The sequence below is a fragment of the Plodia interpunctella genome, chromosome 8 (assembly GCF_027563975.2).
Source record: "Plodia interpunctella isolate USDA-ARS_2022_Savannah chromosome 8, ilPloInte3.2, whole genome shotgun sequence".
Taxonomy (NCBI): Eukaryota; Metazoa; Arthropoda; class Insecta; order Lepidoptera; family Pyralidae; genus Plodia; species Plodia interpunctella.
Genome location: NC_071301.1, coordinates 4,279,894 through 4,300,177, shown reverse-complemented (window position 1 = coordinate 4,300,177; position 20,284 = coordinate 4,279,894). Strand labels below are relative to the sequence as shown.

Here is a 20,284-nt window from a genome sequence, read left to right as displayed (position 1 = left end):
CCCAAGCAACAAGAATGCGCAAAAAATACCTACATCTCGATACTCTTCCATGGATATCGTAGCCTAGAATGACAGGCAAACGTCAAACCACAGCTAAACATGAAAAAAAATAACAAAAATATAATAATAAAAATAAATCTCAATCGAGTATGTAATCTGGAACAGCTCAACTGGGATATTATTTTTGCGACAAATTTTGGCTTTCCAATAGCTGAATAAAGTTTTGAACCTTTAAATCGATATTGATTAGTTGGGGGTTCGAGCTGTACCTACGTCAGAACTACCGACAAGTTAATTCTAAACGATAAAAGAATCGGAAGCCACAACTTTAACCCCTTCGTTAAAACTTGAGCGAAAGCGAAAATATTTCTTCCCTTTGTCCCTTGCGCCAATAACGCAGTTTTTTCCTAGTTCCTCAACACTAAAATATTTGGTTTGAAAAAATGTTTTATATCTAGCTAGAAGCCCGTCTCAGCTTAGCACGAGTAAAAACATAATACATTATACTCCTAAATCTTCCTCAGGAATAACACTATCTAATTAAGAAAATCGCATGAAAATCCGTGCAGTACATACTTAGTTGAGTATGTCGCGGACAAACAGACATACGCAGCAGGAAACTTTGATCTATATTACGTAAGTATTAATAAAATAATTGCTGTTTCTAGGGACAAAACAAACAGGTCTCAGGGTAAACATTGCGAAGTTTTTCCTCCAGAATTAATGTTTGGCTAAGTTTTGTCTACGGTCGAATGTTACTTCAACGCTTGCAATTAAGGATTTAAATATTATCGTGATTTTGCTCTGATACTTAAGAGATGAACTTAGTCCTAAGCCACTTAACTTCTCCCTGTAAACTATAGGAAATCATCATATAAATTTCTTGTATTGTAAAGAAAAACATTTGTTCCATACATGCTAGTAGTTAAAATCTTAATAAATATTTTAAAAAGAATAAGGTGGAACATTACCTGTGTAGCCCAGTTTGAAGAAGACATGATTTGACTCGTTCTCGTTGTCAAATGCTATTATGATAAGAACACTTTTCTATCATTGCTGTAAAATTTGTTTGATATTATCATCAAACTAACTTTGAAATGTATGTAAATGTATTTACATACATTTCAAAGTTAGTTTGTCCTTCTGAAACACTTGTTTACGTACATTACCTATACAAACATTTTTAGGAATTTCTGACGATGGCTAATGGTCAAGGTCTCTTGAAGGATCTGAGAGAGTTTCGCTACTTCTTTGTAATTATAGATAAATATAACTAAAATGGAAAAGTGTTCACATGCTGGAAAATTTTATTAAAATGACCAATATTTTTTTATACGCACGATGACACTTAAATCGAATCAAATTTAGGTTTAAATTTGAAATTGCAAGAATCTTTCATCTCATGAAAACTCACATTATTTATAAATACATTATTCGCTCAATGAGATAAAATTGACGATTACTAAATAATATTCCAAAATCCAACCATTACAATGCTTTTACTTTCTGCTTTAAACGTTACAAATAATATTTTTAACGTTGTAAGGCCATAATAATGCCAATTTATTTATGTTATAATCCGTCATGGGAAACTTTTCTGTCGTATATAAACACGTTTAATACGACACACTATTAATATTCGCCCACCATACTTATTCTCGTATATAGTTCAAGGTAATAATAATTATATATTCTCTACATTACAAAATACAGATAGTACAGAAAATATACACTTTGAAAAAATGAGGGTAGATACCTTATACGTCAGTGGGGGTCACCAAGTCCAGAAGGCCTGCCACGAAACATACATATACGTAGCTCTAGCGTCCCGTCAAGCTGTGACTTTTTCCCGTATCGTGTAAGCAACGTGTAAAAAAAGAGAGAACCTGTGTGCGCAATGACGTGTGTCCTTGACATGACATGACATTAGCCCCTCAGCGGACAAACTAGGTACCTATATCCTACTTTAAATTAAGTTCAGTTAAATCTTTCTTAAAAACTATTCAATGGCATAGCTTGAATAAATAAGAGTCTTTATTAACGTTAATGTTATTTGGACGCAGATACTGAGTACAGATAATAACTACAGAAAATAGAAAAAAATCAATAGAAAATATTTACAACAGAAAAACTTTTTATTTATAATCACAGAACCCTGTCAAAATTACAATATAACTATATCTCGATGAAGACAGTAATGTAATGAATAATCAGATTAAAAATCGAAGTACAAAACGAAATCAACAAGACAAGGTCTTTTGTCTCACATAAACAATCTCCATTACTCTTCGGATGTGGCCTTCAATGTCACATACGGATTTTTAAACGTCCGTCTGTTGATACGCAGTTCCTGTATTAACTTTCAATTAATTTGGCAAACTTGATTGAAACAAGTTTAAATGATTCTGGGTAGATTTTTATGGACATTGTGGTAGTTTTTCAGCGGATTTGATTCCTATTTTGTAGCACTCTCATGAAGAAACATTGTAATCTCATGAAGAGACACCGGGGAATGGCCGCAAACATTTTTGACAAGTATATTCTTAAATTTAAGTAAAGAGAATTAAAATCTGTTTTATTTGTAGATTGGAAAATTTTGACCTATGAAAAGTAAACGGAAATTTAAGTAATTTCTGCTCATATTATTTTTGAAATCGAAATTGAAAAGATATCCCCTAAGATTATAAATGCGAAAGTTTGTACTTGATGAACTGTTATGAAATTTGGTACATGAGTAGAATATAACCTGAAATCATAGGGTTCTTTTTATCCCGAAACTCCGACGGGAGCGAAGCCCCTGAGCGCCACTAGTTTTACATAAATAAGTACAATTTTATGGAATCTGTTTAGCCTAGCTTATTGAAATAATTTATTCTTATGTACACGTCAGGAGAATTATAAAAGCTGGAAAAATAACTTTTGCAGAGTCATCAACAAACGTTACTTGTCACTTGACGCCGAGAAAAAAATTACTAGCAACTTGCATTGACCCACATATGGGGCTGAAGGCCACTCAAATGTCAACACTCTGCAGGACTATAGTACAGAAAAACAGACAAGATGCAAAACTTATGATGATATACAACATTAAACAAGTATACGCAGAAAAACGACCAAAAAACCGGCCATGTAATTGTATAAATGATAGTTAACATATTTATTTATCGGTGTTTAAACATTAAACATTCATGAGAGTGCTTTTGATTGGTAAATTATATGATCCAACAGACTGACTGTCTTTTTCTGCTAAAATTTATAGAACAGTTTATGGTAGCTAAGTATATTTATGACATATTTTTTTTGCAATTGCGTGCAATTCTAGGGATTAGGTACGTTTCGAAAACGCAGTATTTGTGGTAAAATTGCAAAGAAATGAAACTGAACCTCTTTTTTACATAGCGTATTTATTTTCTTATCATTATCTGAAGAAAAAGAAAATCCAAAACGGGAATTTTAGCATGAAATAAATGAAAGAGGTCGAATTTTTTATATTCTTCACAGGAAATAATTCCTAACGAATTCCTAAAAATTTTCTTCAAAAATGTATTGGAACTTTATGAACATTTGAAATTAAATAAAATCTAATAAAAAGAAACCCGTTATAGATCCAAAGTAGTTCACATTGATGAATATACTTGCAATATTCTAATAACGTCACATCCTGTAGATCATGGCCCCTCTCCTATTTAGTCAATAAGCATGCAAAAAAACAGAATAATTTATTTTGAAAAAGTCTTGTCTGTTTTGATCATTGCTTTAATTTACACCTTCTGATGTTTTAATGATCACTTGAATTAATTGCTTTGCTTCCTTGCCATATGTAGATAAAAGAAATAATTTTCATTGCCTATACCAGTTCTGTCACGGATATAGCTGAACATATTATAATTTATTTATTTCCTAAATAAAAATTGTTTTTTTTTTAAGATCAAAATTAATGGTTGGAACCATTAATATTGATCTTTTAAAAAAAAGGCTGAAAAGATTTTTTAAGTATTAAAATTTACACCTGCTTAATGGTTTTGGTTTATCATTATTGGAATTATAAATAGGTAACAAATACTAATTAGCTCCTAAGACTTTGCAAATCTGAAATTGAAACATTTTTATAGTATTAGCGCCTGATGGTAAGCAAACACCACAGCCCATGGACACCGGCAACCTGATACCTGTTACCTTACTATAATATTACCAAACCGAGAACGTATAACTAGTTATTTGGTTTAGTTTCATATTGTTTTATATTGTTTCAGAGACTTGAGGATAAGAGAATAAAGTTTGTTGCATTCACGTCTGTGACGACTTGAAGCCCAAATAAAATTTAGTTTTACGTTCTTATTAACAAGTTTTATATTGAACTAAATGTTTAATCAACTAAAAATTTCATAAAAATATAGCACATGATTAATACCCACGAAGCAATTTTGAAAGGTTCTGAGAAATTGATTTTTCCTCATTTCGAGCCAATAATACTGAAGGCTAATGAGTGATACGTTAGCACCATTGTAATACCAACTTGCAGACTCTATTATCAAACAGATGTTGAAATATATGATACTGAGCGTAGTTTGTAATAACTCTTGACATTTCGAATTACGAATGTGACGTGACGGAGTTCCATCTGTGGTGAAAAATATCTACACTAGCCAATTTTTAAATTACTACATTTTAATTTTCTAATTTTTATTGTTAACACCGAAAAGCTAAATTTAAAAAAATTGACCATACTTTAAAAAAAGGAATATTCATATAAAATACAATTATTTAAACTTCGAACATAAGGTGAATTTCTCAATTTACTCGTAAATAATGTATCATCCGCAGAAAATTTTAATTGGTAACAATAAAATTTAGATCAAACCTTATGCAGCTTTCCACCAATAGGAAACAAGGACTTACCGGTTGCGATCGGCTCGAAGCTAGCTTGCCAGTCTCAGTGTGAGAGCACCCTTATTGTGTGAGAATCGAAAAGTGAGATTCGCTTTAGTTGTTTTGCCACACAAGCCAAATGCGATTTCAGATTTGTTTCCTTTGTGTGTTCGATTAACATCGGCAAATATTTGTATAATAAAAATAAGTTTTAAAACTAAAACCCGACTACTATACTGTAAATTACGGTCTAAAAAATACGAAACAAAATATTGACGTGTTTATAGCAATGGCAATAAGTTTATTTGTTGGACAAATTACAAAACCTCAGACTTTAAATATTCATTTCGCTACAACTTCTGAACTCTGAACGAATAAAAACGTGATTAATATTAATCAATTTCTTCGATCCAATAATGGATCCTTGTGATCCATTATAAAAAAAAACATACTAATCGTTTAAGAGTAAAATAGGCTACTTTTTCTATTATGGTGTTACCTGAGCGAAGCCGCGTCTATGGTTATATGTAAATAGATATGTCCAAGGGTTGGCCTGCAGGTCGAAGCTGTCTGCCAATATGCAGGCCATATTCGTCAACCCTCTAATTGCTACATAGATGCTTTTGGGCCAGTGCCAGTCCATTCTCGGGAATAAACGTCAAGCCTAACCCTGCTTTATTGAGATTGAAATGACCTACATAAGTTCAATATGTTTTGGTAATAACACCTACTTGAAATGATTCTCGGAACAATTTGTGCTTAAGAAACTTTCTATTATTAAATTAATTAGTACTGTAATATTATTGTTATGTGCCTATTAAGAGGAGATCAAGCGATGTAGATAAATGAGAAATAGGTATTGAACGAATCCAAATTGGGAAATGACGGGGTTTGGTGTCACATTAATGTGATTAGTTTTCGTTTTGAAGCTAATTTGTTTTGTGACCCAATATAATCCCAGTTTATTTACTATAAAGCTATATCTATATTGTATATTTTTGATTGTTGACATACATAAAGACAAATTTACATTTCTCCACTTAGTTATGAACCTATAATACACACGAAAGCTGTAGTGAAGTTTGTTGTCCACATCTTCTTGGAAGTCTGTAGTACTCATGTCTTTTGATGTCAAATAGTTATGTACTTATATGGTTATAACCCACCAATTCTAAACTAAAACAAAGATTTTTATTTATTCATTTAGTTTTTATAGAACATACTTAACTTTTAGTCAGTGTTTTTAAGAAAGGTAGGCTAAGTACATTTCTTGAAAACACAATTTTCTGACTTCCCTCGGACACAGAACACGAAATAAATCTAACGTAAACAGGTACAGAATCAAGTGAGAACTCAAACGGTGAGGGCTCGCTGTCATCCAATTAGACCACGACACAAAGCTCCTATTTTTACAAGATTTACCGTTAAACCCTGGGTTTTAATTGTTGAACCTTGAGAAAGGGCAGGTTTCTATTCGTCCGTTTGAGAAATATTGCATCGTTGCAGCTAAATTTTATTATTACATACACCTCTCATGCGACCATCATGTCGTGGCAAGAGAAAATCTAAGACAGGAATGCGTGGGAGAATTTAGGGCTTTTGCCCACCAGTGGGACTTACACAGCTAGATAAAATACACCTCTCGTATACTTCACTTATCACTTATATACATATAAATGAATTAAACTTTGACAAGTTGTTATTATTTAGCACTCAAGTGTTTATATTAGTGAATAAAATTGCAACCAAACCTTGCATGGCAATATTACTATTATAATACATGCATGTTGCAGTATAATGACCACCTGGGAAACGGATCTTAAACACGAGTACTGTTCGCAAAATAACTAGTCTAATTTTGGACATTTAAAGAGATAACATTAAAAAGTAGCCCATCTGCTATTCCAAGTTATATTCCACCAGCTTACCAAATTTTATTGAAATCCATCTTGATTTTGTGTTATTGACAAACAAACACACAAATGTTATAAGTACGGCTACGATTGCTTGTCATATAAGTATGGCTATATAAGAAGAAGAAGAAGAAATTAATCCAGAATGGGTCAAATGATTTTGTTATGTAAATAGAGTTAAACTGTACTTATATAAAATATTATTTTACGGGAAAAAGTAAAAACAAATTAATGGTTCAAAACCAAAATGGCTTTAAAAATATATTATTACATTTTTATAAACAACTTAACTGAAACACGCTAAACGAAATTCCCTTCAATTATATATCAACTTCTATTTTTCTTTTGCCGACCGTAGTATTCTAGCTTTGGACGTGTACACCACATACGAGGTCGGCGTCGGCTGCTGCAATTAACTATACTATAAACCAAACAAACTATGACAGTGCCCCGAATCGGGCGCTGTTAGAATAATTTCATATGTACTCGGCATTACCATTAAATAAGTTACGGTCACACCACACCTGTGACATATTTTACGGATTTATTAGTAATAGATATGTACAGTCATCAAGCTACCCAAAATCATTTCAATTTCGCCCCTATTAATATTACATAAAGTCCCATGAATGTTAACTTGACATGCGGTTAACTACTATTCTATTTTATGCAGGGTATTCACCGTGTTCACATATTTATTCTTAGCACCTTCGTGAACTTCACCTATTTCAAACTAAAGATTTCTTTAGATACCTGACACTATTTCATTGCCATTATCCTGCTGTGAATATTAGGCTGGTGCTTATGACACATTATGTATAACATCATCAGTATGATGATTACGTAATATGATATTCATATAAAAAATTGCGAGAGACTCCTCCTTTTTTATAGTGATAAAAAATGAGAAAATTCAACATTTTTATTTCATTTTATTATATTTAAGACAGCAGCGTATACACAATTACAATACGTACAGTTACATTCTTATTCTATAATAAGGCCAATAAAAGATTTATCTCTCTATTACAATAATATTTACAGTCGAAGATACTGGTAAGAACACATAAAAATATTAATATTAAACACATAGAAATATTGATATTATCAGTCATATAAGTTTCTCAGAAACACCACAAGCTAACAGACAAAGAGCGTCCAAACTAGTGTTTATTTTCATTACGGAACCCTAAATCCTGCAAATTTTATTACCATTTCATTGCCAAACCTAAATTGAGTCGTCGAACGCAACTATTATCAGACTAATAAAAATTAAGCAACTCCATAATTCAGAAAGCTGCTCCTCAAGTGATCTATTCAATATCCCCAGAGAGGACTGAAGAAATACTTGCGCAAGCGCAATTCCTAACTGGATTACATATTCAAGGCCATCTCACATCTAGATAAATGTACAATGAAAGCTGCAAGATCTGTGATTGGTAACCTAAGAGGTCTAGAGATTATAACAGACTGCAGTGATGTCGTCCACATTCTATCTAACAAAATCTGTATCTTAATAGATAGTAGAAGTCTTAGACCTTCATAGTCCTAACTACTATTCGAACCTCGATTTAAACCTGCGATCCTTCAGCTAACGGACGAGCAAAAAGTCTTAACAATTAGAATACCTTATGCGTTATAGCGTTAAGAATTTTGCAATTATTTTCTTCTTCTCAAGGTTCATTTATTTTGGAAAGAAATTGGGAAAGAATTTTCAAAAGTACACCTTAACATACTCGTAGTTGGGTACTATGTTAAGGGTGTACTTTTGAAAATTAACTGGGAAAATACTATAAGTGTAAACTCAACTCCATCTAGTTTTGACATCCATAGAGCTATTCTCACTAATTTCGTATTAACTAAAGTCAGTTGCTATAATGATAAAATATTTAAATTCACGAAAATAGCATTTGTGATTACATTTCAATGGGCTACCTTATAATAAATTGATAATAACTTAGTGCACGCCAAATAAGATAATTATTGATTTGCATATAAAATACCTAAAGCTGTAAGCGTAAGCATATTGTACTCATCATAATATTTATTAGCACCTACTATGCTTCTCTAATAAAATATCAATATACGTATAATACTTTTATATAGTGTATATAGTTATATCATAACTATTGCCAACAAAAATTAAAATACACGTTCATATTTAAAAGGTAAGTGGTTTAATATAAGTACCTATGTTAGTATTAATTTCTTGCAAGGATATAATAAAAATAATTAATTTAAAATTACTTAGAACATTTCCATTATAGCATGAGCTGCCAAAACGTCAAAATCATGACCAGTTCAAAATGGCGCTCATTTGAAAGGAAAATCTTGGCCTATAAAAACATGACGCGCGTAGTGGTTTGACAGAGTTTCCCACTTTACATCCTATGTTTTATGGATGTTCGGGACGCCATTAAACTTTCATTGCTTTGTCGCAGGGTTAGGGCGATAATTACGATATCGCTTCTGGATTTACGATGCAACTAGCTAGCTACCCTGTGTGTGCATGGCTTTAAATTGTGGACTCTTTCTGGAATACCAGAAAGAGAATTAAAAATATTTCTTGCTATAAGTAAGTAGTAAAAGCGAAAATCTAGTTCAGTTCTACGTTTCGAAACCTTATAGACAAAGCAAAAGTTTAGAATGGATAGTCTCGTTTAACTATAGGGGCTGAATAGTTGGTTGACAAACTATTGCCTATGTGAATCTCCAGTTTATCGCTTCACTTGATCACAAATAATAGGTACAAATTTGAAAACTTTGTACTAGTACTTGATTGACTTTTACAATCTGTAGCAGCTGGCGCTACAATTTGTATCTATATCGCGTAAATAATAAATCTGAAATAACCAATTCTGTAGATGGCGAGTAATGTTATTTCGTTCAACTAATAACCAGCAATCCAGTGAAGGTCGCTAGTCGGCCTTGATACGGAAGTGCTTCCAAAGCCTCTGTTTTGGCCCACTTAACATAATTTCTATACTGCCGAAATGGAATTGAACAAATAAATTATACAGTGTATATGTGTAGGTAGGTATTAAATCTTAAAATAAATTTAATCTACATAACGTCTAAAAAACCAGTTATATTCTGATTCCATCAAAATCACAGAAATTTAATGATTTAAAACCATAACCAAGACAAGCACAGACTCCAACGTCCAGAAACGATACAATGATGATAATACAAAAATCAACATACAATTGTAAAACCTGCAATGTCTCAAAAGACTCGTGGTGCCGTCTTTGTAAGGTCATGTAGATACATACACAATGTAAACAAATGAATCTCTTACGCTCTAGATTTAGGCCACACCCACGCGTAAATTTAAATAAGAATGCTAACCGATGCTAATGTTTTAAAACAGCTTCATAGAAGCCACTTCAAGGCTTGCACAACGAAAGTAATATTTTTAATCAGACAGATTGTCGACGAAGAACCAGTTTGGAGTGTAAACAAGAACGTAAGCCACGGGGAGTAGGTAGCAATACTATCTATTACATGGCCATAAACAAACATAAACGTTTACAAGGCACACATGAATAAAACATTTCAATTGTTATTAATTTGCCAACATAAAAAATCACAAACGAACGTTGCACCATTGGAATCGGATGATAATGATGTGATTACAACAGTAATTGGCTGAGCAGAGCTCAATGCGGTAACAAATATGCTGTATTCAGAAATGAATAAGGTAGCAACGGTTCATGATTAGAGGATAATGGAAGATATATTGATGTGTTTATAGATTTAGAATAAGGCTGAAACTGTAAACCTTATGAAATCGTATAAGCAGAATAAGGTATTAAATAAATTAAAGAATTATGCTAAATGTTTTCAATGAAAGTATTGATTATATCTCGTTAGCCTCTTGAACTTTTTTTGTGTTATTAAGACAACGGTGACACGGTGGTCAAGGTCAAAAACAGGTTTGCCTGCTAGTACTGAGATGTATTGCCGCTTCACAAGGTTGGGTTGATTGGAAATTATGGATCTGATACGAGTTGAACTATAAAAACTCTGTAACCCGGAGAGAAATTATTCATTTTTATACTTGTCGTAACAGAGAAAAGTAGGCACCTGAAAATATGATTCTAAAGGTTAGTTTCAATAAACATAAAATCTACTATAAACAGAATGTTATTCGAAACTATACAATTTTGATTTGTGTAAACTTATATTTTCCAAAATCCCAAACCTCTGTATGAATAACCTTGCAATCTTGTAAGGTCATATATCTGTCTTCTTGTCTGTCAGTAACAACCATGTAAAATGTATAGCCAATGTTATAATTACTTTAAATTTCGCAAGTATTTAGATCTTCACGCCTTCATCTTTTATTTTATTGTCATTCTTTTTTTTTCAGGGTGCAACTTTTATAATATGCTGTCTAGGGATATCTCAAGCTAGAATCATACCCACTGAATACTCGCCTGTGGCATCACCAGTAGTTACTCAAACTATAAAAGGAGGTATATATTCTTCTGGACCATACTACGAATCGATTGTGACGACCCATGAAAGCGAGCAGAAGTCTTCAGACGGATCTCAACACTCATCTTTCTCTAAAACCTTGGACACTACTTTCTCCAAAGTCGACAAATTGCATTCCCATATATCAAACGATGAAGTTGTAATATCACAACCCCTTTCATCAATTTACTCCATTCCAGCGATTCATTCAGCTAATACAGTTTACCATGATACGTCTTTTGCTAATTCGAATTCAATTTATAATTCTCCTGTAGTTACTAAAACTGTTGTTGCTATTTTAAAGAAAACAGAAATTGTAACTCCAGCACTGACAACTCACATCGCTCCTATAATATCTTCTCCTATTGTTACTCCTGTTCTGAATAAAGCCGTGCTGGCTCATGCTGATCCTGTTAAAGCTTCTGTCGCATATTCACCTACACCTTTAGTATCTCATGCCTCCTTCACTGGCCTAGGAACTAGCTATTCCTGGTAAATGTAGGTGCATTTTGTAAAGGCGCGACTGACTGTGTTTATTTATAAATGAATGAGTTAGTGTTGATAATATTATTATAGACATTAGAATTAAATATTTTTTTATTAGAATTAAATTATTTTATTTTATCTTTACATATATCTTATATCTTTATTCATTTTGTGTGAATTATAAAAAATAAATTCGAAATATATAAAATATATTTATGCTCAAAATTTATGAGTTCAAAATGTCGTTTTATCATCAGCAAGAACTTTCAATTATTTGAGCTATTTCAACAACCATTAACTATAATTACTAAGGTAAGTTAGTGAAGTACCAAACTCATGACAAGTAATTTAAGTTCTTAGTACATCAAGTCTAGACCAAACGAGATAGCGAGGAACGAGGCGAAACAAACATGCACTAATGGTGAAAATTAAAGATTTTTAAATGCTACATGTAATAAAATATCTCCAATTGGAATCCTAAAAGTATTCAAATTGTATGATATAGAAGTCAATATGCATCAATTTATCATTAAATATATAATTTATCCCCATTTTATCTTAGCTTCGGGGACTACCCCTATATTGCTTAAATATTTTATTGCTATTTACATAAATATTGGAGATACTTACATTTGCACGGATACATTTCCATAAAATATAACGTAATAAAAAATATAAAATGTTGTACATATGAAATTATGCAACAGGAATTAATTATATCCACGTAACGAGTTAATGAAAATAATTTCCTTACAATAACTTGTTCACAATCAATTTGAACTTGAGCACTTTTTGATAAATTCTCCGTTATATGTAATGACATTAAATATAACGGAGAATTTATCAAAATTTTATTTTGTTGGAGGGCTTTACGGGACTAATAAATAAAATATTTATTTTTGAATGTGTGGCATATTACATACATACATACATACTTTATTTTGTGACGAATTTACTTTGTGGCAAATGTACAAAAACTGTTTTTCTGTCTATACAGAAAAACAGGTATGTTTGTTCGCGCATCACGCAAATACTGTATTGAATTTGATATGGTTAGCTGATCGCGATGAAACCTGTACCGGATTTAAAACCTAAGATTGTAGGTTTCATCGCGATACGTTGTTTAGAATCCGATAGAGACAATAATAAGAACACGAAATAAACGCGAAAAAGCGAAATAAATTAATATGAATGTATTAATTCAAATGGAATAGTTTAGAATTTCTCCGAAGAGTTGCTTCAATCTATCTTTTAGATTTCCTCACACGCACAGCTTGTCGAATCGCAAACAAGTCGCTATTGTTACCCGATTCGATAGAATTGTATAGTGGAGTAAGTATGTCACAAATTGTTAAGTAGAGAAGTGTAATGCTTTTGGATAGGACATAAAACCCACGTAGCCAGTCATCTTCTTTACCATTCCCATCATTTGGGGTCATTTCAAATTTTAAAGCCAACAAATTAATGGAGAACACTCCAACGATATTTACCTATTTGTTAAATTTATTGATGATTATGCATAATTTACAACAATAAAATAAATCAATTAAATTAAAAATTTACAACCAACGACTACAAATAAAAAGATATTCCGTATTCTGTGTTGCGACCTTATAAATCGACGTAAAGATTGGATAAAAATCAAAAATCAAATTGATGGATTGGTAGAACATTTGGCGTGTTTCCTCTGTAACATCTATATTGTATAATAGTGGTCTATATTCATATACTGGTCTGATAAGGTTAGCAGCACGATTGACCTGTCTACACACGTGTTGCAAGTCCAACTTGATACATAAAGCTAGTGACTTGCCATTTAGACTGTCTACATCAGTTGCCCGCGACTCCGTCCACGACAAAAAATAGCTTATTGCACTTTAAACTTAAAGGAGATAGTTGAAGAACTATCCCCCCATTATTTTATGCTCTGTTTTGACTTCAAAATAGACAAACACACGGTCAAATTCACAGAGTCAAAATGCAAAATCCGTTGCGTAGTTTTAAAGATTTAAGAATACATATAGCGGGAAGTGACTTTGTCTTATAAGTAGGTACAATGTCATTACATAGTATCATATGTTATCATTATAATGATTAAATGGATCATATTGGTGGTACGGATTTTTTTATTGTCAATAATTGTAAGCTCGTTTTCACTAATAGAAATGAAACTCTCATCTTATATGTTGAAAATTTCAGGTAAAACACTGAATGAAGGGTCACATCTTCCAAGTGTCCTAAATATTATCATAGAAGAAATATCAGTGACAAATACATACACAATTTGGTATTCAAAGACAGCAGATGTCATGTCCATTTATTTTTTATTTCAATGTCCTAATAGCGAGTTATTTTATAAGGCATGGTGCGCATGCGCAGTACGCGGATATAACTCGTGTGCAGTTATGGACGTTTATCGAACGTTTGCGCAATCCACTACAAAGTAGGATATGTCTTGAATTTTAACTTTTAATTGAGTCATTTGAATTAAACGGATACAGATGCCTGCACATAGGGGCGTGTGTTTCCGCCCTAGAATAGGACCATCCATGTCGTACCAGACGACTGTGGGACACAAAGCCTGCAGCAACAAAAGTATACCAAGGAGGAATGACGGGTGATTGTAAAATTACAGCCGATTCTTCTAAATTTTAAGTTCCCCGGGCTTCGCGGCGTCACGACCCCGAATGAACCCGGGAACATGCAGACATGAGAGAGAGAGGTGCCTACATGCTGAGTTGATTTACTATATTCCGAACCCAACTGCAACGGCACTTGCAGTTGCAGTGTGCAGCCGGAAAATGCAAAAGCCGCCATTACACAAACAAGTGCCTTCATTCAAATAAATTTTTGTTGTAAATAAGTAAAAAAACCTTCAATCCAAATTCAAAGTCGTTTAGTGATTTGATTTATTTATAAAATAATAATTTTCGAAAGACGCCCTGCAGATGAACGTGTATCAACAAGTTTCACTTTATGTAAGTGTATATGTGATAATGATTTTAATTAAATATTAAGTAAGTACCTAATAAAATTAATGTTAAATTTATATTTAAACTAATTATGTAATTGTGATATAGGCAAGAATCTTGAACAAAATTTTGTCGATTTAGTAAAAAGTCAGTCATCTCAGAACATCTTTTAAGGTTAAAAATTTAATTTTAAAAATGACATTTTCACACTGTTGAGAAAATTTTCTGCTAAAAAACATGCCGCCCGAAACGTATTCCTTTTCCGGGATAGCATACCGCAAATGGCGATGACCTATCCAAGCCATCGCCACGCCCCGAGTTGCTTAACGTGTGTTATCACAGCAAATGCACACACACCACTGGGCTACCTAGAGCTCCCTACAATCTCACACGACTGTAATCCGTTTTTGGTTGACATTCGCGACAGGATCTTAGACTAACTTGTAAAGGTACGCTACATGCCGGGGGTAACAAGTAACTATATAAGTTGACAAGGAGCTTATTTAGCATCATTCGCGGTAGTGAGTCGAATATAGCACAATGGCAGCCAAGGTATAGTGATAACTTTATGTGATGTCACCTTCAAGTGAAACTGGATTTTATATTTTTATGTGTTTAGGAAGATTTGATACGAAAAGTGTACATATGTAAACGTGCCGAAATCCATTTGTACATTTTGGATCCGTAACTAAGTTCTGATTAAATTCGTGATAAACAGATAAAATTTACTGTATCGATAAAAAACTGTCATTAAGAATGCGTTAATGACGTTGTCCAAAAATGGATTGATGGCTTGCCTCTCGATTTTTAGTCCTAGTTTGTGCTGTATGGGCAAAACACCATTCGCAAATAATGACGATGAAATTAAATATAGGAGATCGCACGGTGCTCTTGTTGACCGAATATGAACTAACTATAATTTTCAAACTAAATGTGTGTACAAAATTTCTCCTCCATCGTTTGAAGATATCTGCTTTAAAATGGCATTACAAGATTCTACCCGAACATACACAGTTTGTAAGTTTTAAATAAGTAAAAAAAATTACAAGATCGTACAAAGTTTTATTTATTTTTTCCTTTCTATGTAGGGACTAAGGATCCACAAACTTGGTCAATTGTATTGAATCTATTATATATTAAACTTAAAACCAAACAAACAAATTAAATTTATTTTGCTTATCATTCGAATATAAAATGGTTATTTATATATTATTATCACATAATTTATAAGAGAAGCAAAAATAAAGTTTTTAAATTAATACATATACTCTCAACTTTATTGCACAGAATTACAAAAAATATGTACAAATGATCACACCCCATATACATTCTCTACCAGTCAACTATTAGACTAAAGTTGTTACAATAAATTTTAAAATACGCAGGTATACTTATTTTCCTTTTTTCTCAGTTCATAGTACTCCTCTGCGCGGTGGCGAGCGCCCGCGCCGGCGGCCTTCTCGGCGCATCATACGCCGCTCCGCTGACATACGCTGCCCCAGCCGCTTACGCTGCGCCCGCCGCGCCGCTCGCGTACTCCGCTCCACTCCTCAAAAGCTACGCTGCGCCAGCCCTGTCCGCGTACGCGGCGCCGTCCTTGGCCTACTCCGCTCCAGTGACCTACTCTGCCCCAGTCGTGAAGGCCGTCGCCCCCGCTGTGTCATCTGTATCATCCTACTCGACCCAGACGGCGCACGCCGCTCCGCTTTACGCTAAAGCCGTAGCTCCAGTCGCCGCGTACGCCGCTCCCATCGCCCACGCTCCTCTAGCGTACTCAAGCTACGCCGCGCCCGCTCCTCTTGCGACCTATGCACACGCCCCTGTCGCAGCGTACACAGCCCATGCTCCTGTTGCAACCTACGCGGCGGCTCCCGTCCTCAAGTCCGCACTGACCTACTCCGCCGCTCCCGCTGTCTCCCACGTCTCCTACAGCGGCCTCGCTGCCAACTACGGCTGGTGATCACCACGACTGTAACTCTAGTTGTTGTACAAAATTTTTATATTTATTTTTTTACAATGTAAAACGAATAAATCTTAACAAAACCCCGTATTTTATTAAGACAATGGAATCCCGAATGAAGGAAATTGATTATAATCATTACGTGTATTAAAAAGTAAACTACGACCAGGTTTAATCATTTTCAATATTAAGTAATAATGTAGACATTTGTTCTAATATGACGTACATTCTTATAATTGAATTTTTTTTCTCATTACATCTACAATCAGTTCAGGTCATTGACATTAAAATACCTAATTATAAGTATATTGACTTTTCTATCACATTAAAATAAGTACTCATACGTAAGCTCCTAACCCAAGTCGAAGTTTCAGGCAAATTTTCAAAATTGTATAACTGCAAATATTGCATGGTTTAATTTGTGAATAAATGTAATTTAAATATTAGTTAGTACCTTGGAGGAAGACACTCCATAGCTAAAGACTTATATATTAAGTAGCCATAGCTCTTCGTCCCGAAATTCCCACAGAAGCAAACCTCTATGGCACAATAAATTGAGGGCGTAGAAACAAATCAACGTTAGTCCCAACAGAACTAGTGATAATAAAGAAATGTTTTGGAAATGCTGATAGTTCTTAGATAAATTTTGACGCTGGTTCCTATGAGATCAGTACAACTTCTCCCAATTGCCACTAGACAGGAAACTTAAACTACGGTTTTACATACATACTTGCTAAAATAATCAGTGCTATTTATCATTTCTTATTTTCTGGGTCAATGTCATGAAACATCCGACTAAAAGACGTAACCTCAGTTAAACAGCAAGTGCTGTATAGTAAATTGCACCAGTCAACTTTGACGTTAACTTTAACTTGCACAACGCATGTTAGAAGTAATATTACATAATATAAGCGGCGTCGGTGGGGCGCAGGTTAAAGTCAACTGATGCAACTCACCCTTAATTAAAAATTAAACCACAATTAAGATCCACAGTTAACCAGGTATTACGTATTAATAAGATTGTAATCTACACTTCCGCTCTAAAAATAGACATTTATTGAAACAGTTGGTTATTTTTGCCTTTATAGATTACTAGCTGTGCCCGCAACTTCGTTTGGGTGGAGTTCGAAAGTAAATAAGTAAACATTTATTTTAGATAAAAGCCCTAAACAATCTCCTCAATCGATTAAACCAGTGCATTTGTTTAGAAGACAGAAAGTATTTATTGTTCTGATCTGAAAATAAAATGTATATAAATAGATGTATATATAGCTACATTCACTGAGGAAAGCTATTTTAATTTACAATTTAAAGTTACTAACACTTGAGCGAAAAGATTTTTGCACGAATGGACAGTTAGGTACCCAAAAAGCAATTTATTTATATGCCTTAGCGCAAGTACGCGCGCGATTCTATTTTCTCTTATAAATATCTTTTCCGACAAATGTCTTTCGCTCATCTGAATTTGGGGAAGTGTCTATCGTGTTAATAATAATAACCCTATTTACTCATCTATCTCTCACATTTTTTTCAGGATAAAATATAGATGTATAAGATACCTGTATACCAAATATCAAGTAAACTGAATATCGACCTCGTGACTCATAGATTTTATATAATTTCAATAGCAAAACAATAATGATAGACCATGGTTTGGGTCATCAAAGCTTATGCAATAGCGATTTGTTAATTGGTTTTCACTTTCATGCCATGACTATTCAATCGATCATCATGAATTGTTTTGCATACACGTGTGTATAGTCAGAATGCAGAAAAGGGCGTATTAAAAACATCGTGTGGGTAATACGGGTTTATTTAGATCTCTCCCTCCATCTCCTGGAATATGTGAAGCTAGCTGCCATATATATAGGTAGGTATATCTATCAGAAATTTAATAATATTCTAATTTCTCTAATCAAATTCAAAAATTAAAATCTTAAAATAATAGAGCTTGTTTTTTTGTTGAAGATGGATAGGTAGAAGGAAGAATGAAAAATGACATTACAGTTTTGACGAGGGCTACAAGTTACTACGAGGACGCTGGCAACAGTTAGTACACACGTTTTTATTTATTTAACATTTTTATTGCACAAAATACAAAAATAATATAATATGTATAAAACGAGAACGATTACACCAAATAAACATAGCAAGTTGGTGCCAAAAAGTGAATCTATAAAGAAAACAAAATTTACACGCAACAAAAAATGCACATTTACCAAATTTTGTAAAGATTTTTTTATTTTATGAAACCGAATTTTAATAGCTTTTAATAAGCGGCCAGCCTGCCAAGGCTGAAGTTAGCAAGTAGAGCACAATTTCTAAACGTCTGCCGAAAGATATGACATACGATCGTTAGATTTCAAAAGTGACTATAAATGGTTCATTTGAATCTAATTAGCAGGTTACAAGGACTGCGAGATCCTTTAGGTAATTACTTAATAATGAATTTTAATTAAATACAGTTATGGATTTTAATAAACATGTTGTTCTTAACCAATACATACTTAATCAAGTTTTAATCAAGTTTTTGAACTTTGTTCGTCCTGTCCATATGGGAACTCGGGAAATATAAAAAACAAAAATAGGTGATTAGAATAAATAAATTGTAGAATAATGGAATTTCTTGTAACAATTAACATAAAGCAACAAAGATAAGAAGAGGACTTATCCTATTTAGGGACCTATTCCTATAATTCATTGGGAGCGAACGTATGAATTCTACTGCTAAATCACTGATCGGCACGATTTATGTTGGCATTAGTTCGATGGTGCCTTAGACTTTGAGATTAATGATAGCTTCTGGCAAATGAATGTCGTCTTCTAATAAACCTCTTAAACGGAGTGATTTGTTTTCGAGTTAACTTTTCTTAGACGTTATTTCGTTAAGGAAGAGTTCATTGAAGAAAATGTAACATATCGAAAATAATAGTAATACTAAATTACGTAAGTAAAATTTAAATATAATATTTGAATTATTTGTCTTTTTTAAAATAATTTTAGGTATAGGTATATGTTACTTTTACTTCATTATTTACGCTAGGTTAGACAACGGTCTGAATAAGCGTGGTTAAATAAAATTGATTTTGTCAAATTTAAATAATTTTGATTTTAAATTAAGCAAATAGTAAAGTGCTTTACACTAACTGATATACCTACATATTTCAAGAGAACTGTAACTCACTATTAAATGCCAATAACGCCCCAAAACTCACGAAAAACCTCAAATATTTTGAGTATTTATAAAAAGTACTTAATTAGTATATTCGTAGTAAGATGATGAAGAATCGTGAACTACTAAGGGGCGTAAAATGCCGATATCATAAAAGCCATCTAGGTCCATGTAATAGGTCTGATGAAAAGATTTATCTCTATAATCACACTAATTTATATTAGCAGCCTGGGTGCATAAAAACATAGGTCAACGAACTTGCAATTTCATTATAGCCAAAGCCAAGTGACCTCTGCTGGTCTAAATATTAAAATGATTGATGACTTCCATCAGCGTGTGATGACTGGTTTCAATTTTCTGACATCTCTTGATAAGGAGCACGTAATTTTGTTAGGTAAGTACCTACTCCATAGAATGTTAATATGATGCAAAC

At 33.2% G+C, this 20,284-nt stretch overlaps 2 protein-coding genes across 2 annotated transcripts in view; both read left to right on the top strand.

Annotated features, from left to right (window-relative positions):
• Positions 1-11,259, top strand: part of prom (prominin) — a 40,653-nt gene extending 29,394 nt beyond the window's left edge. Inside the window, exon 19 of the transcript XR_010369978.1 lies at positions 11,155-11,259. The gene's annotated coding sequence lies outside the window, so the exon portion shown is untranslated. The remainder of the gene's footprint in view (positions 1-11,154) is intronic.
• A 3,909-nt stretch (positions 11,260-15,168) lies between these two features.
• LOC128671653 (larval/pupal cuticle protein H1C) lies at positions 15,169-16,762 on the top strand. The gene is made up of 2 exons (XM_053748322.1): positions 15,169-15,271; positions 16,131-16,762. Exons 1-2 carry the CDS (start codon positions 15,260-15,262, stop codon positions 16,677-16,679), a joined length of 561 nt encoding a protein of 186 aa, XP_053604297.1. The 5' UTR covers positions 15,169-15,259; the 3' UTR covers positions 16,680-16,762.
• Positions 16,763-20,284: the final 3,522 nt, after the last annotated feature.